At 49.9% G+C, this 26,040-nt stretch overlaps 1 protein-coding gene and 1 non-coding gene across 4 annotated transcripts in view; both read right to left on the bottom strand.

The window, feature by feature from the left end:
• Positions 1-217: 217 nt before the first annotated feature.
• The window catches only part of KIF9 (kinesin family member 9), a 54,865-nt gene continuing 29,042 nt past the window's right edge, over positions 218-26,040 (bottom strand). For 2 of the 3 annotated variants that reach the window (XM_066245824.1, XM_066245823.1), the window contains exons 11-22: positions 22,747-22,890; positions 18,209-18,277; positions 17,437-17,541; positions 15,434-15,489; positions 14,363-14,453; positions 13,181-13,314; positions 11,084-11,275; positions 8,598-8,812; positions 5,545-5,721; positions 5,137-5,252; positions 4,642-4,746; positions 218-983 (exon numbers count right to left, since the gene is read on the bottom strand). In XM_066245824.1, coding sequence (XP_066101921.1) covers positions 933-983; positions 4,642-4,746; positions 5,137-5,252; positions 5,545-5,721; positions 8,598-8,812; positions 11,084-11,275; positions 13,181-13,314; positions 14,363-14,453; positions 15,434-15,489; positions 17,437-17,541; positions 18,209-18,277; positions 22,747-22,890 — 1,455 coding nt within the window. In that variant the 3' untranslated portion in view covers positions 218-932. The remainder of the gene's footprint in view (positions 984-4,641; positions 4,747-5,136; positions 5,253-5,544; positions 5,722-8,597; positions 8,813-11,083; positions 11,276-13,180; positions 13,315-14,362; positions 14,454-15,433; positions 15,490-17,436; positions 17,542-18,208; positions 18,278-22,746; positions 22,891-26,040) is intronic. The other variant, XM_066245822.1, reaches the window with a different exon arrangement.
• LOC136314791 (U6 spliceosomal RNA) lies at positions 22,483-22,589 on the bottom strand. Its single transcript, XR_010727373.1, has one exon. It is a non-coding gene; the product is annotated as a U6 spliceosomal RNA (small nuclear RNA).

Raw genomic sequence — 26,040 nt, 5'->3', positions numbered from 1 at the left:
AGGAAGGAGAGGGGGGAGGGGTGGAGAAGCAGATGGGCGCTTCTCCTGTGTGCCCTGGCCGGGAATCGAACCCGAGACTTCTGCACGCCAGGCCGACGCTCTACCACTGAGCCAACCGGCCAGGGCCGCTTTCTCTAACTCTAACGAAACCCCATCCATCTGCTCACTGACAGCCTGAAGAACAGAACGATGGGGTCTTGGATTGGACAGACGCCACCAATCCATCTGGTGCAGGTTCTGCAGGCTCCTCGTCAGACAGCCTCCCACTGTGGGGCCCCTGCTGCCAGCTTCACGGTTGGACTGCTTTCATGTTAAGGCTCTTCTAATTTTGAGATTAAAAATCTGCCTTGCAGCCATTTGGACCTAGACCCAGTCCTCTGGTTGTTGAGGAAGTAGGGCCTCCCGTCTCCCCTGGCTCAGGAAGACAGAGAGGATGCTCCAAGGGGACCTCTAGTCCAGGGAGCTGGAGAACCAGCGTCCCGCAGACCGGCTCACCCCCAGGATGTGCACGCCGGCAAGGAAACAGGCTGACCGGCTGGACCTAGGCCTGCTGGGAGGAGCCCGGTGGAGCTACTGGTCCACTTTCTTACTGAAGGTTCAGTGTTGACCCCATGTGCACATAGGAAAGACATTGTCCCAGACAGGAAATAAGATAAAGTTCTTCTTCGATAAGCACTAAACATCCAGACTACAAAGTTATTTTATCTTGTCCCTGCATATAAACAGTGCATTTACACCAAAAGTGTTCTGTGAAGATAAGGAAGGGTGTCCTTTGCAGGGTGTGCCCCCTGGCAGGCCGGCCATTGTGTCTTCCCTGGGCCAGGCCCCAGCCTTGGCGGAGACCGGGTGGAGCTCCGTGCAGGTGGCTCAGCAGCTGCACGGGAGCGGGCAGGAGTTGCTGGGGGTCTTCTGCTCGAACTGGAGATGAGTCCCTATTTTCTATGTGCCTGCTGGAGGCCCATCATGCATTTCAAGTAATTGTGCTGGACACAGAAAAGGGGAGAAAACGGGAATCGATTAGGAGGTGTGGACTTAACAAGGACTCAGCAGCCATGCCACTTACATCCACCCCATCGTTCTTCCTGCAAACACCAGTGTCAGGACAAGAATTCCCCCGGACTAGCCCCAATTCTGTGAGAAATAACGTTCCATTCTTTCATCCTAAAGAAAGCGTGTAAAACTGCTTTAAGCCCTGGCCAGGTAGTTTAGTTGGTTGGAGTGCAGTCCGGATATGCCAAGATTGTGGGTTCAATCCCCAGTCAGGGCACATAAAGGAATCAACCAATTAATGCATGGATAAGTGGAGCAGCAGATCAATGTTTCTTTCTTGCCCTTCCCCTCTCTCTCTAAAATCAATAAAAAATAAAATAAAATGGTGTGGTAGGCATATTTCAGAGAACACATGCATGCCCTGGCCAGATAGCATCATCCTGAAGTGCACAGGTTGCCAGTTCAATTCCTGGCTGGGACATATAGGAACAGATCCATGTTCCTGTCTCTTTCTAAAATTAATAAAAATAGACATTAAAAAAAGAAGATATGCATGTTTCAGGGGCCCACTTGAAAATTTGTAACAAAATATTAGGTTCAAATAGAAAAAAGGGTTCTTCTATCTCCAAAGGGGTGGGGGGCCTGTGTACACTAAAGGGCCCTCTTCCTGCAAATGAACTAGGTGTTCGTGAATCCCACTCTTTTCTGCACTGTGAGGCTCCCAGAAAGTAGGAGGAAATTGAGCTGAAACAGAAACAGTGGGCAGTGAGTGAGCAAATGCTGAAACCAACTTGGAACATGGAGATAAATCCTAGATTCCCCACAGGGCTGGGGAACTGAAGCCAGAGCTCTCACATTAACTGGAATTCCTTTTATTCCCCCATTCTTTTTTTTTTTTTTTTTTTTTTTTTTTTTTTATTTATTCATTTTAGAGAGAGGAGAGAGAGAGGGAGAGAGAGAGGAGAGAGACGGGGGGAGGAGCTGGAAGCATCAACTCCCATATGTGCCTTGACCAGGCAAGCCCAGGGTTTCGAACCGGCGACCTCAGCATTTCCAGGTCAACGCTTTATCCACTGCGCCACCACAGGTCAGGCTATTCCCCCATTCTTTACTGCAGTAAAATACAGCTAACACAAATTTTACCATCTTAATTATTTTGAAATGTACAGTTCAGTGGTATTAAATACATTCCTAATGTTGTACAACCATCACCACCATCCATCTCCATACTCTTTCCATTTTGTAAACATAAAACTCTGTCCCCATTAGACAATTACTCTCCAATGCCCCTCCCCCCAGCCTCTGGCAACCACTATTCTGCTTCCTGTCTCTAAGCTTTGACTACTCTGAGCACTATATCTCATATAAGTGGAATCGTTCAGGATTTCTCTTTTTGTAACTGGCTCATTTCACTTAGCGGCTGCACCATTTTGCATTCCTACCGACTGCACAGGGTTCCAGTTACTCCACGTATTCACTAACACTTGTTATTTCTGTTCTCTGACAGTAGTCATGGGTGTGAGGTGTTATCTCACTGTAGTTTTGATTTGCCTTTCCCTAATGATTTGTGATATTGAACATCTATTCATGTGCTTGTTGTCCATTTGTATGTCTTCTTTGGAAAAATGTATATTCAAAGTCCTTTGCCCATTTTTGAATTGGGTTTTGTATTTGGGTCGTGGAGTTTCAGGAGTTGTCGATATATTCTGGATACTAATCCCTTATCAAGTTGGAATTCCTTTTTCTTTTTAAGATTTTTAAAATTTCGGCCTAGCGTGCAGAGGACCCGGGTTCGATTCCCGGCCAGGGCACACAGGAGAAGCGCCCATTTGCTTCTCCACCCCTCCCTCTCTCCTTCCTCTCTGTCTCTCTCTTCCCCTCCCGCAGCCAAGGCTCCATTGGAGCAAAGATGGCCCGGGCGCTGGGGATGGCTCTGTGGCCTCTGCCTCAGGTGCTAGAGTGGCTCTGGTCGCAACATGGCGACGCCCAGGAAGGGCAGAGCATCGCCCCCTGGTGGGCAGAGCGTTGCCCCATGGTGGGCGTGCCGGGTGGATCCCCGTCGGGCGCATGCGGGAGTCTGTCTGACTGTCTCTCCCTGTTTCCAGCTTCAGAAAAAATGCAAAAAAAAAGAGAGAGAGAGAGATCTTTAAAATTTGATTTTTAGAAAGGAGAGAGAGAGAGAGAGAAGGGAGGAGGAACAGGAAGCATCAACTCGTCGTAATTGCTTCTTCTATGTGCCCTGACCGGGCAAGCCCAGGGCTTTGAACCAGTGACCTCAGCATTCCAGGTTGACACTTTATCTACTGTACCACCACGGGTCAGGCTCAAGTTGAAGTTGAGTTTTTTTTGTATTTTTCTGAAGTGAGAAGCAGGTAGACAGAGACAGATCCCGCATGGGCCTAACCAGAATCCACCCAGCATACCCACTAGGGGGCGATGCTCTGCCCATCTGGGGCATTGCTCCATTGCAACCAGAGCCATTCTAGCACCTGAGGCGAGATCATGGAGCCATCCTCAGCGCCCGGGCCAACTTTGCTCCAATGGAGCCTTTGGCTGGGAGAGGTGTAGAGAGAGAGAGAAAAGAGAGGGGGAAGAGTAGAGAAACAGATGGGCATTTCTCCTTTGTGCCCTGGCTGGGAATTGAACCCAGGACTTCCACATACCAGGCCGATGCTCTACCACTGAGCCAGCCAGCCAGGGCCCTCAAGTTGGAATTCTTTTTTTTTTTTTTATAGAGACAGAGAGTCAGAGAGAGGGACAGACAGACAGGAACGGAGAGAGATGAGAAGCATCAATCATCAGTTTTTTGTTGTGACAATTTAGTTGTTCATTGATTGCTTTCTCGTATGTGCCTTGACCATGGGCCTTCAGCAGACCGAGTAACCCCTTGCTCCAGCCAGCGGCCTTGGGTCCAAACTGGTGAGCTTTTTGCTCAAACCAGATGAGCCTGCGCTCAAGCTGGCGACCTCAGGGTCTTGAACCTGGGTCCTCCGCATCCCAGTCCGATGCTCTATCCACTGCGCCACCGCCAGGTCAGGCTGCTTATGTTGTAGTATTAATCCCCAATGCGATGGTGGAGTAATCCCAATTTATCCACAGGGGATATGCTTTAAGACCCCTGGTGGATGCCTAAAACTGAAGATAGGACTGAACCCTATGTATGTATACTATGTTTTTTCCTATACTTAAAGGAAGCACATTATGGCTTCTCTTTGGCATATCCAAATTGCCAATATCACTACTCTCGTTCCTTGGGGCCATGATTAAATATACAAGGATTACTTGAACATAAGCACTGCAATGCCATGACTGTTGATCTGACATTTGGTGTGGCTACTAGGTGACTAACAGGTGGGTAGCATATACAGTGTTGAGACTCTATAGACAAAGGGATGATTCACGTAGGCTGGCTCAGCACTCACCAGCCATGTCCAAGCCTGGCCACGGTCTGTGGGACCCCTGTTGTGCCCAGCCCAGCCCCCAGACTCTGGAACTGGTGGAAGATAGCCCCTGACTCTGGGTGACTCTGCATATCCCTGAGCTGGCATATTCCTCCTGCACCTTTCTGAAATAGAGAGTGTGATCCTGGGTGTCCTGGCAATGAGATCTGGGAGGCCCCGCCTTCCTGGACACGAAGCAGCCCTGGCTTACCTTCTGTTCTGTCTTGACTTTGGCGTTGTAGAAGGAGATGGAATCAGGGCCCTCGGGCAGCATCGTCTGCTGCAGCTGGCTGAACTTGTCCTGGTCATCTTCTCCCTAGGGGAGGCCCGACTCAGGACTGTCCCTTTCCCCCGGCACTGTCAGGATTCATGCTGACAAGGCCCGTGGAGAGCATGAGGGCAGCCCCTTACTGGGTCTGCAATCCCCACCCGTGGTAGCTCACAACCTCTCAGGCCTCTGCTTGCCAGCATCATCACAGACACCCTGTAACTGCCGTCTGGGCAGGATGAGCCACCAAAAGGGCAGCAGCAGTTAAGTGGGTCATCTGTGTCCCCATCCTTGATAATTGGGCACAGACCTGTAGCTTCTCACCTGCTTGGGAGCAGCTCGTACACTGCCATGTTTGTGGGGAGAACAGAGGATGGGGGGCACTGCCCACTGCCCCATGCTCACCCATCACCCCCACCCCTGCCCGGTGCTACTCACCAGAGACACAATCCTGCTGACAGGCACCATGCCCGGCCGGATGCTGCTGCCCGGCTTCAGTGCCACCTGCATGTCCTCAGGGATGAAGAAGGACTCATTGTACCAGATATCAAACTCTGCAAGGAGGAAGGGAGACAACAATATGAGGTGTAGAGGAGTCCCTGAGGAAGCAAGTGAAGGTTGTGTATGCCTGTCATGGGTCCGCCTTCTGTCACTTCCTGCTCCAGGGTCTCACTCTTTCCCATCTCTGTCTCCTGCCATCAAAGTCGTGGAAACAGATCTCTAAAGCCCCTGCCAGGCCCCTGCCTCTGCTAGGAAGCTTTGAAGTTGCTTCTAGGACCCAGGTGGCAGCCAGCGCTGTGCCTCTCAGAACCTCAAGTGGCCGGCCAGCCTTCCCAAATGACGCACCAGTGAGCAGGCGGTGGCGGCACTGGTCCACCAGGTGCTGGCAGTACTGGATCTCGGCCCTGAGGTCGCACAGGCCCTGATACTCAGAACGGTACTGCTTCTTGAGGTCTTGGAGCTTCAGGATCAGCAGGAATTCCTCCTCGTCGATGATAACCAGCCCCTGTTTCTCATACTCACCTGTAGGGAAATGGAGGGGCAGGGAATGAGGTGCCCAGCTGCAGTGAGGGGAGGACGGCAGTCCAGGAGGGGAGCGGAGCGTGCTGGCCAGGTACAGGACGGGAGACGAGAGGAAAGGCTGGGGCACTGATTAGGGATGGGCAAAGCACAGGGTGGCCAGGCGGCCAGGACGTGTCTCACGGGAGAGGGAGCTCAGACCAGAGGGCCACACTGACATTTCTAGGACAGACAGGAGGGGTGGGCAGGGGAAAGCATAGAGATGTCTCATGCTCCACACTTATTTTGATCTTAAACCCCATTAGTCAAAAATACTCAGTAGCACCTTTATTATACAGATGTTTACCTTTTCTTGTCAATTATATACATGGACTGCCATCACTGGCTAGTTCCCCAAGGCACTTGGGCAAGGTTCCTTATTAATAACAGTGCATGTAAACCCAAATTTATTTATTTACTTATTTACTTTTTATTTCAATTTTAACTTATTAGATGACAATCGTTAACCCCATATTTCAAATTATCTTCCTGATGATTTGAGCATTCATCAGCTACTTATTTTTTTTATGACTGAGAGAGGGACAGATAGGGTCAGACAGACAGGAAGGGAGGGAGATTAGAAGCATCAATTCTTCATTGTGGCACCTTAGTTTCTCATTGATTGCTTTCTCATATGTGCCTTGACTGAGGGCTCCAGCAGACTGAGTGACCCCTTTCTCAAGCCAGCAACCTTGAGCTCAAGCTGGTGAGCTTTTGCTCAAACCAAATGAGCCCGCGCTTAAGCTGGAGACCTTGGGGTTTTGAACCTGGGTCTTCCACGTTCCAATCTGACTCTCTATCCACTGCACCACCGCCTGGTCAGGTTCAGCTAGTTTCTTGTTAGAGACAATTAGGTGTGTGTATCATACTGAGTAGCTATCGGAGGCTCCAGGACTTTCTTGTTAGAGACAATTAGGTGTGTGTATCATACTGAGTAGCTATCGGAGGCTCCAGGACTTTCTTGTTAGAGACAATTAGGTGTGTGTATCATACTGAGTAGCTATCGGAGGCTCCAGGACTTTCTTGTTAGAGACAATTAGGTGTGTGTATCATACTGAGTAGCTATCAGAGGCTCCAGGACTTTCTGTTAGAGACAATTAGGTGTGTGTATCATACTGAGTAGCTATCAGAGGCTCCAGGACTTTCTGTTAGAGACAATTAGGTGTGTGTATCATACTGAGTAGCTATCAGAGGCTCCAGGAGGAGAGGAGTCAGTTGTGCAATTAGTCATCTCCTCTACTCACGGTTAGTCTCTTTGTATGGACCTTTTAAAGCAGTAATCCCTAAACTACGGCCCACGGCCCCCTGAGGCCACACTTCCGGAAGGGACACCTCCTTCATTGGTGGTCAGTGAGAGGAGCATAGTTCCCACTGAAATACTGGTCAGTTTGTTGATTTAAATTTACTTGTTCTTTATTTTAAATATTGTATTTGTTTTCATTTTGTTTTTTTACTTTAAAATAAGATATGTGGCCCTGGCCGGTTGGCTCAGTGGTAGAGTGTCGGCCTGGCGTGCAGAAGTCCCGGGTTCGATTCCCGGCCAGGGCACACAGGAGAAGCGCCCATCTGCTTCTTCACCCCCCCTCCTTCCTCTCTGTCTCTCTCTTCCCCTCCCGCAGCGAGGCTCCATTGGAGCAAAGATGGCCCGGGTGCTGGCGATGGCTCCTTGGCCTCTGCCCCAGGCACTAGAGTGGCTCTGGTCACAACAGAGCGACGCCCCGGAGGGGCAGAGCATCGCCCCCTGGTGGGCAGAGCGTCGCCCCCTGGTGGGCGTGCCGGGTGGATCCCGGTCGGGCGCATGCGGGAGTCTGTCTGTCTCTCCCTGTTTCCAGCTTCAGAAAAATAAAAAAAAAATAAAAAAGATATGTGCAGTGTGCATAGGAATTTGTTCATAGTTTTTTTTATAGTCCGGCCCTCCAATGGTCTGAGGGACAGTGTGGCCCCCTGTGTAAAAATTTTGGGGACCCCTGTTTTAAAGTCTGTCAGTTCAATGAGGATAGTTGGGTTAAGACAAAAGAACATGGCCTGACCATGTGGTGGTGCATTAGATAGAGCGTGGGCCTGGGACGCTGAGGTTCAGGTTCAAAGCACGGAGGTCACTGGCTTGAATGTGGGCTCATCTGGCTTGAGCATGGGATTATAGACATGACCCCATGGCTGTTGGCTTGAGTCCAAAGGTCACTGGCTTGAAGCTCAAGAGGGAAAAAAGAGACAGTGATTTGTTTTTCCACTTATTTATGCATTCATTGGTTGATTTTTGTATGTGCCCTGATTGGGAATCAAACCCGCAACCGTGGCATATCAGGGTGATGCTGTAACCAACTGAGCTACACAGCCAGGGCCTGGCATGAGAAATGGTCTTAGTGACAGTGATTTCCTTGGCCCTCTGGTATAGCCATTCTCATTTCTTTCCTTGGTTCTCATGCCTTGACCAGCACCCCTACCCTAATCAGACCACTATAGGCAGTGAGGAGAGCACACCAGGACCGAGGTACCTTGTGGGGGTCTCCAGCTACCCTTCTACCTGGGGAAACCTCTACAAAGCCATGGCAGCAGTGCATCGAGATGGGAGGCCATGGCAGCAATGCATAGAGATGGGAGGCCTAGCCCCTGGTTCTGAGATAAAGCAATAATGGGGGGCCCACAGGAAGAGGCTGGCGGACAGGGAAGGACTGAGGCTCCCCAGGGCTGCGTAGGGCCAGTGACCCAGGGGTAAGGGACATACCCAGCAGCCCCATGTGGCCTCCCTCCAGCTCAGTCCTCCAGTGCCCAAGGCTGTCCCATTCGGAGCAGGATGACTCGGGTCCCACAGGCCCCAGTCATCTTCCTATCACGTTCACCTTGCTTCTCCCTCAGTGACTTCTGGACGTTTAACGCCTCCTTGGTCGCATTGATCTCACGCATGATGGCATTGATGCGCTGTGTAGTCTCGCTGGCCCTTTTCCTCCTCTTGTTCAAGATGGCCTTGTTTTCTTTGAAGATGCGGTTGATCTCGCTACCTCGTTCATTCTTAAAGTCCTCAAAGGCCACAGGCTTGGGGGGTGGGGTGCTGGGCCTGAAGATGGGGAGGGGGCAGCAACTGTCTTGGAGCCACCAGGCAATTCACCTTTCTTCCCTGGGGCTTTGTGAGCCCCACCTCCCCGACGGGAGCTACCCTGTGGGGCTCATTCCCTCATCTCTGTGTTACTCAGCACACTACAGCACGGGACCTCTGAAGAAAACAGGGAAAGCAAGGGAACGTGTAACAAACAGAAAACAAAGCAGACCCCTCACTACCTGTCAGCAACCGCACTTTGGCGTATCTCTTTCAGGGATTTCTTTGATAGATTTTTAAATGTTTGAGGTTGTGCGGTATATATATATAATTTTACATCTTACTTTTTCTCTCAGAAGCATTCTTTTTTTTGTGGCAGAGACAGAGAGAGTCAGAGAGAGAGAGAGAGACAGACAGGAAGGGAGAGATATGAGAAACATCAATTCTTCGTTGCGGCTCCTTAGTTGTTCATTGATTGACTTCTCATATGTGCCTTGACTGGGGACCTACAGCAGACCGAGTGACCCCTTGCTCGAGCCAGTGTCCTTGGGCTCAAGCTGGTGAGCCTTTGCTCAAACCAGATGAGCCCGTGCTCAAGCTAGCGACCTCAGGGTCTCGAACCTGGGTCCTCCGCATCCCAGTCCAACGCTCTATCCACTGCGCCACCACCTGGTCAGGCTCAGAAGATTTCTTTTTTTTTTTTTTAATGTATTTATTTATTTATTTTTTACAGAGACAGAGAGTGAGTCAGAGAGAGGGATAGACAGGGACAGACAGACAGGAATGGAGAGAGATGAGAAGCATCAATCATTAGTTTTTCATTGCGCGTTGCAACACCTTAGTTGTTCATTGATTGCTTTCTCATACGTGCCTTGACCACGGGCCTTCAGCAGACCAAGTAACCCCTTGCTGGAGCCAGCGACCTTGGGTTCAAGCTGGTGGGCTTTTGCTCAAACCAGATGAGCCCATGCTCAAGCTGGCAACCTTGGGGTCTCGAACCTGGGTCCTCTGCATCCCAGTCCGACGCTCTATCCACTGTGCCACTGCCTGGTCCAGCAGAAGCATTCTTTTGTGCTAATAAAACCTCTTCAAGAACTCTAGTTAGTGAGATGAGAGATTTAGTGCTGGGGCAGGATTAGGGACTCATGTGCACCTGACTGTGAAAGGGATGGATGAAGGTGAAGGGAAGGAAAGAAAGATGGACACATGATATAATAAGTACAGTAATATGCTAATTGCAAAATCAAGGGGTAGTCACTGTGTAGTTCTTTCCACTTTTCTGGATGTCTGGAAATGTTCATAAGCAGGGGTAAAAAACAGTCTTCACGTACATCCTTGTACACTTCAAGGGCAGAGATAATATTTCACTTAGAGCCCTTTTCCCTAATGTTGGCTATTCAGGTGTTTCCAAAAAAAAAAAAAAAAAAGGCTTTTTAGCTTTTCAAAGTAATGATGCAATAAACATCTTCTTGCATAAATCTCTGTCTACATTATTTATATATAAATTATCTAATTATTGGGCCTGGCCGGTTGGCTCAGCGGTAGAGCGTCGGCCTGGCGTGCGGGGAGCCCGGGTTCAATTCCCGGCCAGGGCACATAGGAGAAGCGCCCATTTGCTTCTCCATCCCCCCCTCCTTCCTCTCTGTCTCTCTCTTCCCCTCCCGCAGCCAGGGCTCCATTGGAGCAAAGATGGCCCGGGCGCTGGGGATGGCTCCTTGGCCTCTGCCCCAGGCGCTAGAGTGGCTCTGGTCGTGGCAGAGCGACGCCCCGGAGGGGCAGAGCATCGCCCCCCTGGTGGGCAGAGCGTAGCCCCTGGTGGGCGTGCCGGGTGGATCCCGGTCGGGCGCATGCGGGAGTCTGTCTGACTGTCTCTCCCTGTTTCCAGCTTCAGAAAAATACAAAAAAAAAAAAAATCTAATTATTCCCTCAGGATAGATTCCTAGGGACTCAGTTACTCACTCGCCAGGGAAACGGTGTAGCTGGAGGAAGGGGCCTAATACCTTGAGAATGTTTTGCTTTTTGAGTTTCTTATTCCAAAAATATATAAATTTAATCACTAAAATAAGTGCTATCTGTCAGGTCTAGGATGATTCCGTGTATACTTGTGTATCCTGGTGGCTTCTGACGTTGGGACATTTTGCATGCTTAGAGTCCTCATGTTTCTTCTTTTTGAACTGTGCTCCTAGTTTTTGCCTGTTACCCCCCTATTTTATGTGCAGGTGCTCTCTGCGTGTTGAGGATCACACTCTGGTTCTGGATGGTCTGGTGCAGGAGCCAGCATTAGATGGTTACCTGAGCAGGCGTGTTTCCTCCTTCGGGGAGTCCGAGGGAAGGGTTTCAATGTTGGAGGTCTCCCGGTCCCGCAGAAGCATGTCTTTGACATCCCCGTCCTTGGAGCTCGGGGTCAGCTGAGTCTTGGAGGGGGAAAGATCCATGTCCTTGCCACTCACAGGGCTGCTGGCACCTTCTTTTCTTGCCCAGGAGCTGGAAGGAGAAAGTAGGGAGACGCTGGGGCTCCGTCATGGGCAGGGAGGTGCCCGCCATGCTGACTGAAGTGGCCGTTCTCAGCCCTCATACATTAGAAGCCCCACCCCACTCAGCCTCTATCTTGATCAGATACCTAGGCCACAGGATAAAGAGTATGACCCTAAACCATGCAGATAGGGCAAAACAGGAGAGCATCCCCCCCCTTTTTTTTTCCTGAAGTTGGAAACGGGGAGGCAGTCAGACTCCCGATGCGCCCGACTGGGATCCACCCGGCATGTCCACCAGGGGGCGATGCTCTGCCCATCTGGGGCGTCGCTCTGCCGCAACCAGGGCCACTCTAGCACCTGAGGCAGAGGCCACAGAGTCATCCTCAGCGCCCTGGCAAACGCTGCTCCAATGGAGCCTTGGCTGCGGGAGGGGAAGAGAGAGACAGAGAGGAAGGAGAGGGGGAGGGGTGGAGAAGCAGATGGGCGCTTCTCCTGTGTGCCCTGGCCGGGAATCGAACCCGGGACTCCTGCACGCCAGGCTGACGCTCTACCACTGAGCCAACCGGCCAGGGCCCATTCCCCTCCTTTTATGAGAAGAAGGAACGCTCCCTTTAGCGTCTCAGGAGACACCTGGGAAGAATGGGCCATCTCCAGGTTTGAAAGCATGAGGACCTGTGGGGTGGACCATAGGCTCTCAGGAGCCTCGGGACTACTGTGCTATCAGTCACACAGGCATCTCTGGGAAGGAGCGCACAGCCTCCAGCCAGGGCGCCATTGGTTTGTGGACCAATGGGGAAGCAGGACAGGTCTTCCTGCTGCTCTGACCAGTCCATGGCCTACTCTCCCCACCTACACCAGTGCCCACGCCAGCCCCCAGGAAAGTGGCCGCCTGCCCTCTCCAAGTGATGGCACACAGGCCCTCCCTCCCAGAGAGGCACATCTGAGGAGGCCTGAACTGGCAGAAGGCTGCCCCCAGGTCTTTCCATTGACTCCTCCTCTTCATTTTCTTGCAACAAGTGTGCTGGGGGCTGGAGGGCGAAGCTCCCTCCATCTGTTATTGCGCTGATTACCTGGCAGCAGAACAGAGAGGGCTGGGGTATCGCTGCCCTTCCTGGAGTGCAGGAGGCGGCAGGGGCATCAGCAAGCCCTGCTGCCCAGCTCTACCAGCAGTTTCGGCCCGTGTCCTTTCACAAGTAACAGTAACAGTAACAACAGACACCTTTCTCGTTCCCAGGTACAGGGACTCCATTCACTCACTTATCCTCACGACAACCCCAATGCCTTCGATGCTATTATAATTATTCCCACTGCAGAGATGAGAAATTGAGGCGCAGAGAGGCTCTCATGCCTCATGCAAGGTGACCCCATGGGTGAAAGGCACAGAGTAAGGGGGCGAGCGTGGCATCACCTGCAGAACCTGTTCTCCTGTCCACTGTAGTACACATGAGTGTGGCTTAGTGAGGGTGGCCACTATGTGAGCCTTGACCCTCTTCCCACCTGGCACACTCAAAAGAGTCTAGCCTGAAAGGTGAATTTGGGTTTTTGGGTGGTGTGAGTGCTAGTCAGCTGGGAGGTGGGATTTCTCCATGAAACACTACAGGGCGACTGCTGGCCTGGCTTCTCACTTCAACTCTCCTGCTCAGCAGTGGTTCGGCCTTGGAAGTGACTACCCCTCTCTGAGCCTCGATTTCCTCGTCAATAAAATGGAGATGTTAGCTCCCCTCTCCTGGGGTTGCTGTGTGGACCAGGGCAGCCAGTCTCAGCCCAGGTCCCACAGATGTCACAGTGATGACACGCACTGTGACCACAGTAATAGCTCAGATGCCAGGGGGAAGAGGGAGACAGTGTGCCCTCCCTTCCACCAGCTCAGGAGGGCCAGGTGCTGGCCAGGCAGAGCAGCAGGAAGAGCACTTACCTGAGCTGCTCTCTCAGTGCCTTCCTGGACTTGGCCTTCTTCCCGGGTTTGGCAGAGAAAGCGGCAACCCCGATCCCGAAGCCTTGGCCGTCAGGCTCGCCCACGAGGTGACCGTCAGCGTCCATGAGCCCTGCCTGGGTAGAGGCCAGACGCAGGGCCGAGGGTTAGAGCGAGGGTTTGGGCCCCTTGGGCAGACAAGTAAATACGGGCTCAGGTGAACATGTCTAGCTCATATCAAGATGTGGCTGCCGCCGCTGCTGCTGTTAGCTGCAGGCTGTCCCCAACAAATCTGTCTCTGCCCAGCCCATCAAATGGCCACGTGCCACATCAACTCCGCTCACTGGTCTGGCATTTCATTTCATACCTGAGGATCCTAAGGCCTGTTCCCAAACCAACTTCAGGCATTGGTTTTGTTTATTATTAGCCTTGTTTCCAATTTTGGAGATCATTTTTAATCATGTATGGTTACTCTTGCAGAGGTCACCCCATACTCATCCTGGTATTACCTTTCTCTGTGACAACCCTAGATCATCATTTTTTTTTTCTGAAGTTGGAAACGGGGAGGCAGTCAGACAGACTCCCTCATGCGCCCGACCAAGATCCACCCGGCATGCCCACCAGGGGGCGATGCTCTGCCCATCTGGGGCATCGCTGTGCCACAATCAGAGCCATTCTAGTGCCTGAGGCAGAGGCCACAGAGCCATCCTCAGTGCCCAGGCAAATGCTGCTCCAATGTAGCCTTGGCTGCGGGAGGGGAAGAGAGATACAGAGAGGAAGGAGAGGGGAAGGGATGGAGAAGCAGATGGGCGCTTCTCCTGTGTGCCCTGGCTGGGAATCAAACCCGGGACTCCCGCACGCCAGGCTGACGCTCTACCACTGAGCCAACCGGCCAGGGCCCCTAGATCATCTTTATGTAGGACACTTGCTGCCTGTGGAAAGGTCTGGGGATAAAAAGTCTGACATGAATGCTGTCAGCAAGAGGCAACCATGGCCTGACCTGTGGTGGTGCAATGGATAAAGCGTCGACCTGGAAATGCTGAGGTCGCCGGTTCGAAACCCTGGGCTTGCCTGGTCAAGGCACATATGGGAGTTGATGCTTCCAGCTCCTCCCCCCCCCTCTCTGTCTCTCCTCTCTCTGTCTCTCCTCTCTAAAAAAAAAAAAAAGGAGGCAACCATGCTTACCTTCTGGACAGCAGAAATGGTTGCGAAGTCATTCTTGTCTATGAGGGTGTACTTCCGACGCAAAGTGGATTCCACTTCCTGTTCCTGTTGGCTTGGGAGAGAGAGTAAGAGAATAATACTTCATATCTGGCCTGACCTGTGGTGGCGCAGTGGATAAAGCGTCGACCTGGAAATGCTGAGGTCGCCGGTTCAAAACCCTGGGCTTGCCTGGCCAAGGCACATATGGGAGTTGATGCTTCCAGCTCCTCCCCCCTATCTCTCTCTCTCTCTCTCTCTCTGTCTCTCTCTCCTCTCTAAAATGAATAAAATAAAAAAAATTAAAAAAAAATACTTCATATCTGGGGCCATGCTGAAACTACTAGAAAAGAACTGAGTACGGGAGTTAGATGTCGTTTGGGTGTGGCCCCTTGTGAAGGAGCCAGGCCCTTACCATGAACCATACCAGATAAAAGAAGCTCATTCTATGCCCTTGAATCCCCAGTGTACACACCCCTTGTCAAGCCCCCAAATCTGCAGGGCCCACCCTATGTGCCAGGCACATATGCTCCAAGATGACTTTAACAGGACTGTAAGCCTGCACTGGGGTGGGCCACACTTCCCCACCTGAGTTCTGTCTCTAACAGGCCCTTTGGAATCATGTGACCAGCTTCTGTGACATCACCCAGCACAGGCCCCTCAGGCTACAGGTATGTGTGCACTCAAATAAACCACAAATGCCTCCTGAGGTGGGGCTGGGGGAACAGGGAGTAATTGCGATGTCCTGCTCTGGCCACGTTCAGGGCATCCTGTCCAGTTGGTAACCTCAGGAAACATCCACTAGGACGGCCTCCTCTCTGAGTGGCCCTGGAATGGAGGGCTGTCCACCAGGATGCCCCCTGGAAGGGGAGGGCAGGAGGATCTGAGCTCAGGGGCAGCGACTTTCAGGTACACCGGGGCCCAAGCACATCCTGCGGACTCTGAGCTGGCTCTTCACACATGAGAGACAGGCTGTGTGCTTGGAGGCTGCGTCCAAACTACGGACAGTGACAATGCAGCCGGATGTAGGTCAGGCGGGTAGGGAGGGTCCCCTACCTCAGAACCACCCGGAACTGGTTGAACACCTCCTGGATCTGTCTGAGGTTAATTATCTGGAGAGAAGAGAGCAAAGCAGAAGTCAGACCACAGCACCAGGGGACCGAGGCTGTGTCTGTGTTGGTAGATGTGTTAGGACCCCTGCACTGGCCCGTTGACAATGTCTCAAGAACAGGGAAGCTGCAAACAGCCTCTCAACAAAGGGGCAGTACAAGCCTTTCTCAAGAACAGAGGAACACCTGATAAATAGCTTTCAAACCAAGTGTTTACTGAGGCTATAAAAGTCACCTTTTCTTTTTTTTTTTTTTTTTAATTTATTTTATTTTACTTATTCATTTTAGAGAGGAGAGAGAGAGGAGAGAGAGACAGGGGGGAGGAGCTGGAAGCATCAACTCCCATATGTGCCTTGACCAGGCAAGCCCAGGGTTTCGAACCGGCGACCTCAGCATTTCCAGGTCGACGCTTTATCCACTGCGCCACCACAGGTCAGGCCAAAAGTCACCTTTTCTAATGAAGATCTCTAGGAAATAAAAACGACTCTAGTTCTTAAAAATACAAAGAAAAGCTTGACCAGGCAGTGGCACAGTGGATATAGTGTCAGACTGGGATGCAGAGGACCCAGGTTCGAGACCCCGAGGTCGCCGGCTTGGGCACAGGCTCATCTGGTTTGACCAAAAGCTCACCAGCTTGGACCCAAGCTCGCTGGCTCAAGCAAGGGGTTACTCAGTCTGCTGAAGGCCCACAGTCAAGGCACATATGAGAAAGCAATCAATGAACAACTGAGGTGTCGCAACGAAAAACTGATGATAGATGCTTCTCATCTCTCTTGTTCCTGTCTGTCCCTATCTATCCCTCTCTCTGACTCTCTCTCTGTCTCTGTAAAAAAAAAAGTTTGAGAAAAAAAAATACAAAGAAAAAATTTAAATGTGTTGTCCTCAGTTCTCTCCTGCTCCCACAAGGTTCCACTGCACACCTTTCTGTGTGGGTACAGACGTGTACATGCCCGTGGCTGGAGGAAGGCCATCAGCCTCCCCTCGTCCCTGTAACCCACAGGAATGACCACACCTTTCCGTGTGGGTACAGACGTGTACATGCCCGTGGCTGGAGGAAGGCCATCGGCCTCCCTCTCGTCCCTGTAACCCACAGGAATGACCACACCTTTCCGTGTGGGTACAGACGTGTACATGCCCGTGGCTGGAGGAAGGCCATCGGCCTCCCTCTCGTCCCTGTAACCCACAGGAATGACGTCTGACCAAGGGTCAGCCTGGGGCTGCTCTTGCTGGGGGTTCAAGAAGAGCCCACCCCTCAGCTGTCCCAGCTGCCCACAGTGACAGGACGGGGGTCTGCCCATGCAGTTCCCTGATGAAGAATTGCAGCTGCCCACAGTGACAGGACGGGGGTCTGCCCATGCAGTTCCCTGATGAAGAATTGCTGGCCTACACGATAAAAAGAGAATTGCATCTCACCCCCTGACGCTCCTTCCCTGTGTGGCTTCCTCCTAGGCTCACTCCAACATGGGCCCTGGGGGTCTTCCTTAGAGACAACCAGCATGACTGTCATCCTTCACCGGTCTTATTCCACCTGCCACAGCCCGCACCAGAGGTGCTTCAGCTGCGTCCATCCCAGCTCAGTCACCCTTCCCACTTTGTAGGCGAGGTACCAGAGTGCGCGAGCTAGGGCATTTTGTGGTCACTCAGCAAGGAGAAAGCTTCGCTGGGACTCCGTCCAGAGCAGCCCGGCTCCAGGACCTCCTGTGTGCTCTAGGCTGGTTAGGCTACTGGCCACGCTGGGGGGTATCCACGGCCTTTTACCCCTAAACACGGAGCTGAGGCTCCGTGGTGGGCTGAAGGGAGGCGGAGGCCAAGGGTCCGCCACCACCCACCCCATGCCCATTGCACCCCCAAGGTGTGAGGTTCCAAGGCCAGCACAGCGCAAGTCGGGGCGTGCCCGGGACAGGGAGGCCCAGGGCGCTGGACACGGTGCGGCCAGGGAGGGTTCCTTACGTCAATCTCGTCCAGCGTCCCATCCAGGAACCTCCGCACCTGGGAGTGGATCTCGGCAATCTGGTTTTCATCCATGGGGTCGTAGTTCACAAGGGAGCGGTTGGCCTGGGAGGAGGATAAAGATCATGTCCGTAAGCTCGATGCACCTGAGCCCCCGAGTAGGGGGCTGTCTGAGAACCGAGGTGGGGAGGTTGGGCACAGGCCCTGGTTCCTAAACCAGCCCCCTGCCCTTCACCATCAGGTCCTGGCAGAGAGGGCCTGACTCACAGGCCAGGTGCTCTGGTCAGCGAGGGACAACTGAGTCACTGAGGGAAGCAAAAGACACCCAATGTGGGCCTGCTGCTCCAAGCAACGGGGTTCTACTGGAGGATCCGAGGATGAGGGCCATGGGAGGGAGGGCTGCTCTGCCTTGAGGCCCTCTGGACCATGAGCATCAATCCAGGCAGACTACTGGAGGACTCCTCCCCGACCCCTGCACTCCTGGCTCCTGGCTGCTTCCCCTGCACACCCCGAACCTGCCCCACCTCCCCTGACCTTGAATCATCACGTCTGCCCCTGTATCCCAACCTGCCACGCCCCATCCTCCAGCCTACTGCCCGTCTCTGCTCCCTGACCATCGGATACCCCTGCCCATGAGGCAGCCGGGCCCCCCAGTCTCTGTTCCCTCTGTCTCCCTGACTACTTGGCCCCCTACCCATCTGGCTCCTGTCCACCCAGCCTTCTGCCTCCAACCCGAGTCCCTCTAGCATTCTAGTCTCTCCCAGCCCCTTACCAGGCTGTCATGGATGGCTAACTCCTGCTTGAGCAGTGCCAGCTCCTTCTCCAGGTTCTTGACCATTCGCTGCCAGGGAAGCACAGTTGGTGGGGACAGGGAGCAGAGTCAGTGAGGCCGCCCCGCTTCTCCCACTTCAAGCCCACAATTCTCTACCTGCTCAGACATGCTAGCCCTTCCTGGTGATCCATGGCCTAGGATCTCAGCATCTGGACAATGCCCTCCCCACTGGTGACTGTTTCCCAACTGGGCGAGTTTAGGGCCTGAGGGGCCTCGGCAGTCCCTGGCCTCCGCCTCTTGCAGCAGAGAGGACTAAGAACAGAGTAAGCATAAGCACACCTAGAGCAATCTCAAAACCCAGCTCCCAGGAGCTCTGGGCACACTTCCAGCACACCAGGGTAATGGCCCTCTCAGTGCAGCCCACGCCTCCAGGAAGCCCTCCATGCACAGCCGTACCTTCCGCCCTCACCCTGCCCAATCACTGCATAAACCCATCACCATTCCCACTGATCGTCATGTGTGTCACCTCCAATTTTTGGCTGCTACCAACAATGCCGTAAGAACATCTCTGTACTTATATCTCTGGGTCCTTACAGGTTTCTGCAGGATAACACGGTGACCTCTGTGTCTCTGCATGATCTGCCTCCCATGACCTTTTTCCTACTGTGCTCCACTCTCCCACTAAACTAGCACACAACCAGCTCCGCCCTGCCAGCCCCACTGCCCAGCACAGTCCTCTCCTAGGCATTCTCATGGCTCCCTCCTGCACTTCCTTCAAGGCTTTGTTCAAAAGCTTCTAAATTAGGCATACTTCAATCGCCGTATGGAAGACGGCCCCCAACGCCCACACCACTCTTTAAAATGTCGCTCTAATTTTTTCAAGGCACGTATCACCAGCATACCCTAGAGCACTGCTGTCTAATAGAACTTTCTATAATGATGGAAATGTTCTATATCTGTGCCACAGGCCACTTACAGCTATTAAGCACTTGCAATGTGACGAGTGTGATAAAGAAAGTCAATTTTAAATTTTACTTAATTTTAACTACTTAACCACTTGCACGAAGTGGGTACTATGTTGAACGAGCAAAGCTTTAGAACAAACCTATTTTGGTTTTTAAATGTTTTTAGCCTGACCTGTGGTAGCGCAGTGGATAAAGCGTCGACCTGGAAATGCTAAGGTCACCGGTTCGAAACCCTGGGCTTGCCTGGTCAAGGCACATACGGGAGTTGATGCTTCCAGCTCCTCCCCCCGTCTCTGTCTCTCTCTCCCTCTCTCTCTCCTCTCTAAAATGAATAAATAAAATAAATTTAAAAAAATGTTTTTAAAGAAAAAATTTAAAAGATTAATTAGTTAATTAAGTAATTTTTTAAATGTATGTTTAAGGTATACACATGATGCTTTTATATACAGATACATAATGAAATGAGTACACAATCTAATTAACATATGTATGGTATCTCCTCAACTAGTTAGCATTTTTGTGTGTGGTAAGAGTATCTGAGATCTACTTTCTTTTTTTCCTATTTTCTTTTTTTTTTTTTTCAGAGAGAGAGACAGACAGACAGAGGAACATATAGGGGCAGACAGGAAGGGAAAGAGATCAGAAGCATCAATTCTTCATCACGGCACTTTAGTTGTTCATTGATTGCTTTCTCATATGTGCCCTGGCCAGGGGGCTTACAGCAGAGTGAGTGACCCTTTGCTCAAGCCAGCAACCTTGGGGTCATGTCTATGATCCCACACTCAAGCCAGCGACCCTGTGCTCAAGCTGGTGAGCCCACACTCATGCCAAAGACCTCAGGGTTTCAAACTTGGGTCCTCTGTGTTCCTGTCTGACACTCTCTCCACTGTGCCACTGCCTGGTCAGGCTGAGACCTATTTTCTCAGCAAGTTTCCAGTATACATTGCAGCATTATTGACTCTACTCACCATGTTGGACATCAGATGCCCAGAACTTATTCATCTTATTACTGAGCATTTGTACCCCTTGACCAACAACACCTCCCCATTCCTCAACCCCGGCCAGCACTCCTGGTAACCACCACTCTACTTTCTGCTTATATACTTGGCTTTTCTAGATCTCACGTGCAAGTTGGATCATCATGCAGTTTTTTGGGTGTGTCTGCTTTATTGCACTTAGCATAAGGTCCTTCAGGCCCATCCATGTTGCAAATGGCAGGATCAGGAATTGACCTGTTTCTTATGTGTATTATATCTGTCTCTCCCAATCCCAGCAGACTGACAGTTCTTCAAGGACAGAGATTGGTGTTTTTATTTGTATACTAATGCATCCCAAGTGCTTTAAAAAGTGCCTAGCTCATAGTAAGCGCTCCATAAACTTTAGGTGAATGGGTCAGTGATATATTTCCAGAAACAGGATTGCTAAGTCATTTTACAGTTGATAGATACTGTCTGAGTGCCTTTCGTGTAAGAGACACAAGGGACTTGATGCTGAGACCCTTCACCATAAATGACAGGGCTTCTTTTAATTGTCAAAAAATGACCACTGGAGGGCGCCCTTGACAGCTGGATGCAGAGACCAAATCTGTGACCAGTCTACAGCAAGGGGTGGCAAAAGCATGGAGTCCTGGTTGCTCAGTGGCAATTCAGGACACAAAGCCTTATAGTCAAGGCACATGACCAGGGTCTATTCTGCCTCTGCCCCTCTTGGTAGCACCAAGATTGTCTCCTTAAGGCGGGCTTCCTATGAGGTGACCAGGAGAGGCTAGTTGGCCCCCTCCCAGCTGAGTGGTCTCAGCTCTAGAAAATGCCTCATGTCCCAGCTGGGGAAAGTCTGGCTGAACTGTTGGGGGTCTCTAGCTGGATGAGTCTGTCCAATGTGGCACAGGGAGCCAGGGTTAGACCACTAGGCCAATCAGGCGATTGAGAAAATGGGCCATCTGCTCCCATGGGTCCCCAGCCTCCATGTCACACCCTGGAGCATGCATGCCACTTCTAATGCCTGGCAGGTTTAGTGGCCTCCACTGACTCTTTTCTATGGACTGGAGAGAAGCTGCTTAAAAACAAAGGGCTGGAGCAGCAGACCCCACGGAACAGGGTCTAGCAGCACCACCTGGCTGACCAAGCCTTATAAAAACCAGAAGCATTTCCTGGATGGGATCAATGCCTTGGAAATAGCACAGACTCACATAAGTTCCCTGATGCTCAGGGCTTTCATCAAAACATAATGAGGGTAAGTCCAGCACCAGGCTAGGAACAGCCCTCAGCCTGGAAAGTTTACCTATTGCTACCCCACTACAGCCTGCAGGTGTACTTCCTCTTGGCAAAGGAGGGTACCCCAAGTCTCTCACCTCACAGAATCACAGCCTGACGGAGTAGGAGGGTCACCTGAGGTCGTCAGTCCAACCTTCCTAGTTTACAGATGAATACCGAGGCTCTGAGTCTGAGCAACGCACCATGTAGAGCTGGTGGCAGAGGTGGGTCAGGAACCCAGTCTCCTGCCTTACGGGCAGCCCCACCAGCCAAGGGAATTCACAGGAGCTATTCCACCCCCTTGAAGACAGGTATCAGTACTGAAGATGGTCCTGGGAACAAGCTGAGAACACTGGCTACAGTCTAAGAATGGTGGCAACCAAAAATTCTCCATGTCTCTCTCAAGAATTCGGGCTTATTAAGGAAAATGCTTATCATCAGGATTATCAGCACCTTCATCTTTGATGACATGGAGATGTGGTTGTCCAGGACCAACAATGCAGATTTCAGAACAAAAATTACATTAAACAGCCTAACCAAATGGTAGTGCAGTGGATAGAGTGTCGGACTGGGACACAGAGGACCCAGGTTCAAGACCTCGAGGTCGCCCGCTTGAGCACAGCCTCACCTGGCTTGAGCAAAGCTCACCAGCTTGAGCGCAGGGTTGCTGGCTTGAGCAAAGGGTCACTCAGTTTGCTGGGGCCCCCCGTCAAGGCACATATGAGAAATCAATCAATGAACAACTAAGGTGCCACAGCAAAGAACACTGGGGAACAGTTTTCTTTTTCATTTTCTATTGCACGAGGTTTTAGAACTGTTTCTATATATTTCTGCATTGCTGATTCCAAATTTGAAATCCATTTCTTTGGTGCATGCTCTAGTTTTTCTGCAATTTTAATTTTTTTTGTTACAGTTAATGGCATGCATTGTTTTTTTTTAATTAATTTTAATGGGGTGACATTGATAAATCAGGGTACATATGTTCAGAGAAAACATCTCTAGGTTATTTTGACATTTGATTATGCTGCATTCCCATCACCCAAAGTCCAATTGTCTTAAAAATATGGAACACTTCACGAATTCGTGTGTCATCCTTGCGCAGGGGCCATGGTAATCTTCTCTGTATAGTTCCAGTTTTAGTATATGTGCTGCTGAAGTGAGCACACATGCATTGGTTTTTAAATAGGAGTTAAAGGGCAACACTGTTGGATTGAACATAACCACAAGGCAATTAATGTTTTACAAACATCACTTTTATATAATTGTATTTGTTTTTAAATGTAAAAAATTATTATCTGATAAAAACACCCTCTTGCCTGACCTGTGGTGGCGCAGCGGATAAAGCGTCGACCTGGAAATGCTGAGGTCGCCGGTTCGAAACCCTGGGCTTGCCTGGCCGAGGCACACATGGGAGTTGATGCTTCCAGCTCCTCCCCCCTTCTCTCTCTCTGTCTCTCTCTCCTCTCTAAAATGAATTTAAAAAAAAACAAAAAAACACCCTCTTCTTTTGTTTTAAGATTGAATCATGGCCTGACCAGGCGGTGGCTCAGTGGATAGAGCGTCGGACTGGGATGCGGAAGGACCCAGGTTCGAGACCCTGGGGTTGCCAACTTGAACGCGGGCTCATCTGGCTTAAGCAAAAAGCTCACTAGCATGGACCCAAGGTCACTGGCTCAAGCAGGGGGTTACTCAGTCTGCTGAAGGCCCACAGTCATGGCATATATGAGAAAGCAATCAATGAACAACTACGGTGTCGCAACGAAAAACTGATGATTGATGCTTCTCATCTCTCTCCGTTCCTGTCTGTCTGTCCCTGTCTATCCCTCTATCTGACTCTCTCTCTGTCCCTGTAAAAAAAAAAAAAAAAAAAAAGATTGAATCATGGCTTCTTCGAGTAGGTGTAAATGTAAGAATAGTCCTGACACCTTCTGTTATATATGTGGCTGTTACACACTTCAACGTCAAAGGTACAATATTTCGTCATTTGTGACATGTGCATATATTGCCCATTTTCAAGTTCCCCTTGGCAATCAAGACAAGAATTGGGCTCCTCATATTGTGTGTCATGATTGTGAGGAAACACTTCATGACTGGACAAAAGGAAAATGCAAAGGAATGCCTTTTGGTATTCCTATGGTTTGGCGTGAACCTAAGGACCACAGCAGTGACTGTTATTTCTGTATGATCCATACAAAGGGCATCGGCAAGAAAAAACGGCATATGATTGCATATCCTAATATTCCTTCAGCAATACGACCTATCCCACACTCTGAGACACTCCTGGTTCCAGTTTTCAATGGTTTTATTTCTTCTAAGGACGAAGAAAGTGAACATGGTGATCAAGTGTATTTTGATAAGATGCATGAGAAAATGGTTATAGAATCTGAAGGGTCTTCTTCTGATGCCAAGCAGTCATTAACCCCTCAGCAGTTTAGCCAACCCGAATTGAATGACTTAGTAAGAGATTTGGGCTTAGTGGATTAAAAAGCTTTGGTACATATATACTATGGAATACTACTCAGCCATAAGAAATGATGACATCGGATCATTTACAACAACATGGATGGACCTTGATAACATTATACTGAGCGAAATAAGTAAATCAGAAAAAACTAAGAACTATATGATTCCATACATGGATTTGAGGAGGGGAGGGGCACAAAGAAAACCAATTAGAAGGTGACGGAAGACAATTGGACTTTGGATGATGGGAATGCAGCATAATCAAATGTCAAATTAACCTAGAGATGTTTTCTCTGAACATATGTACTCTGATTTATCAATGTCACCCCATTAAAATTAATTTTAAAAAAATTTAAAAAAAAAGATTTGGGCCTATCAAAGAAAGCAGCTGAGTAATTAGCCTCCAGGCTTCAAGAAAAGAATGTTCCAATTTCAGGAAACGTGAACAAACTTTTGTGGACTTTTTTCTGAAGACAAACACTTTGTTTACCATCATGATATCAGAGTCTTCTCAGCCAGCTAGGTGTTACCACTTACAGTCCAACAGAAAGGCGGCTATTTCTTGACAGCTCTAAACGGAGTCTGAAATGTGTTCTCCTACACAACGGTAATGTTTATGCAGGGGTTCCAATTGGTTATTCAGCTCATCTGCAAGAAGATTATAATGACATAAAAATTGTCCTCGACTTTCTGAAGTATGAGGAGCATAACTGGATCATTTGTGTGGATCTTAAAATGGTAAATTTCCTGCTAGGACAACAGAGAGGTTTCACGAAGTATCCTTGCTTTCTGTGTTTGTGGGACAGCCAAGCTCAGGAGAAACACTGGACACAGAAGGAGTGGCCAAAACTTAAAGCTCTGGAAGTAGGGATGCAAAATATTGTGAATGAACCTGTAGTTAATCGAGACAGGATCATTCCCCCCCCCCACTTCACATCAAACTTGGCTTAATGAAGCAGTTTGTTCAGGCTTTGAATAAAGTGAATGCTTTCAACATATTATTTCTGCTTTTCCTGCCTTGTCTTTCAAGAAGATAAAAGCAGGTGTATTTGATGGACCTCAAATTTGAACCTTCATACATGATGAAGAATTTGCCAGGAAGATGAATAAGGAGGAGAAAGCAGCATGGCAGTCTTTTGTGGCAGTTACAAAGAACGTCCTTGGCAACAAAAAAGCAGAAAACTATGAACTTCTGGTTCAAAGGATGCTGTTGGCTTCCACTACATTGGGTGTAACATGAGTGTTAAGATTCACTGCTTGAGCAGTCACCTTGATAAGTTTCCCGAAAATCTTGGAGCTGTTAGTGATGAACAGACTACTGCTGGAGCATCAAATGAGATTGTCCTCAACAAGTACACAAACGCAAGAGCTACAAATGCAAATTTTTGCCTGAATAGAATTTAAATAAGTTTTGCGCAAATTTTATGATTAAAATAAGTGTTTTAATATGTTCTATTTAGAAATTGTAGACAAATTCTGATGCAATCATATATTTTAGTGTATTAGTGTATTTACTGCATTATAGAAATTATTATATTTTCACAAAGATGATGCCCAAGAAGACATTCTACTTCATTATGTTAAACTAAATGTCGAAAAATTTACAATAAGATGAAAACTTAAAATCTTGAATTGCAAAAAAAGTGTAGCTTACAGAGAAAAACTAATGTCAGATTTGAGATCAGCACACTAGAATTAGGTAAGAACAAGTGTTTTTGTGGATGTAACAAAAATTTTGTTCCCCAGTGGAACTGATGCTTCTCATCTCTCTCCCTTCCTGTCTGTCCCTATCTGTCCCTCTCTCTGTCCATGTCACAAAACAAAAACAAAAACAAATGAAACCCTTAGTTATCCCTCGGTACCCACAGGGAATTAGTTCCAGGACTCCCCATCCCCATGGACACCAAAATCCCAGGATGCTCAAGTCTGCTACATAAAATGGCATAGATCAATGCATATAGTTGGGTCTTTGTATCCACAGACTCCCAACTGCAGATAAAAAAATTAAATTAGCCTGACCAGGCAGTGGCGCAGTGGATAGAGTGTCGGACTGGGATGCAGAAGACCCAGGTTCGAGACCCCGAGGTCGCCAGCTTGAGCGTGGGCTCATCTGGTTTGAGCAAAGGCTCACCAGCTTAAGCCCAAGGTCGCT

Source organism: Saccopteryx bilineata, chromosome 10 (assembly GCF_036850765.1).
Source record: "Saccopteryx bilineata isolate mSacBil1 chromosome 10, mSacBil1_pri_phased_curated, whole genome shotgun sequence".
In the NCBI taxonomy this organism is placed as follows: Eukaryota; Metazoa; Chordata; class Mammalia; order Chiroptera; family Emballonuridae; genus Saccopteryx; species Saccopteryx bilineata.
This window is presented reverse-complemented; position numbering and strand designations above follow the sequence as displayed.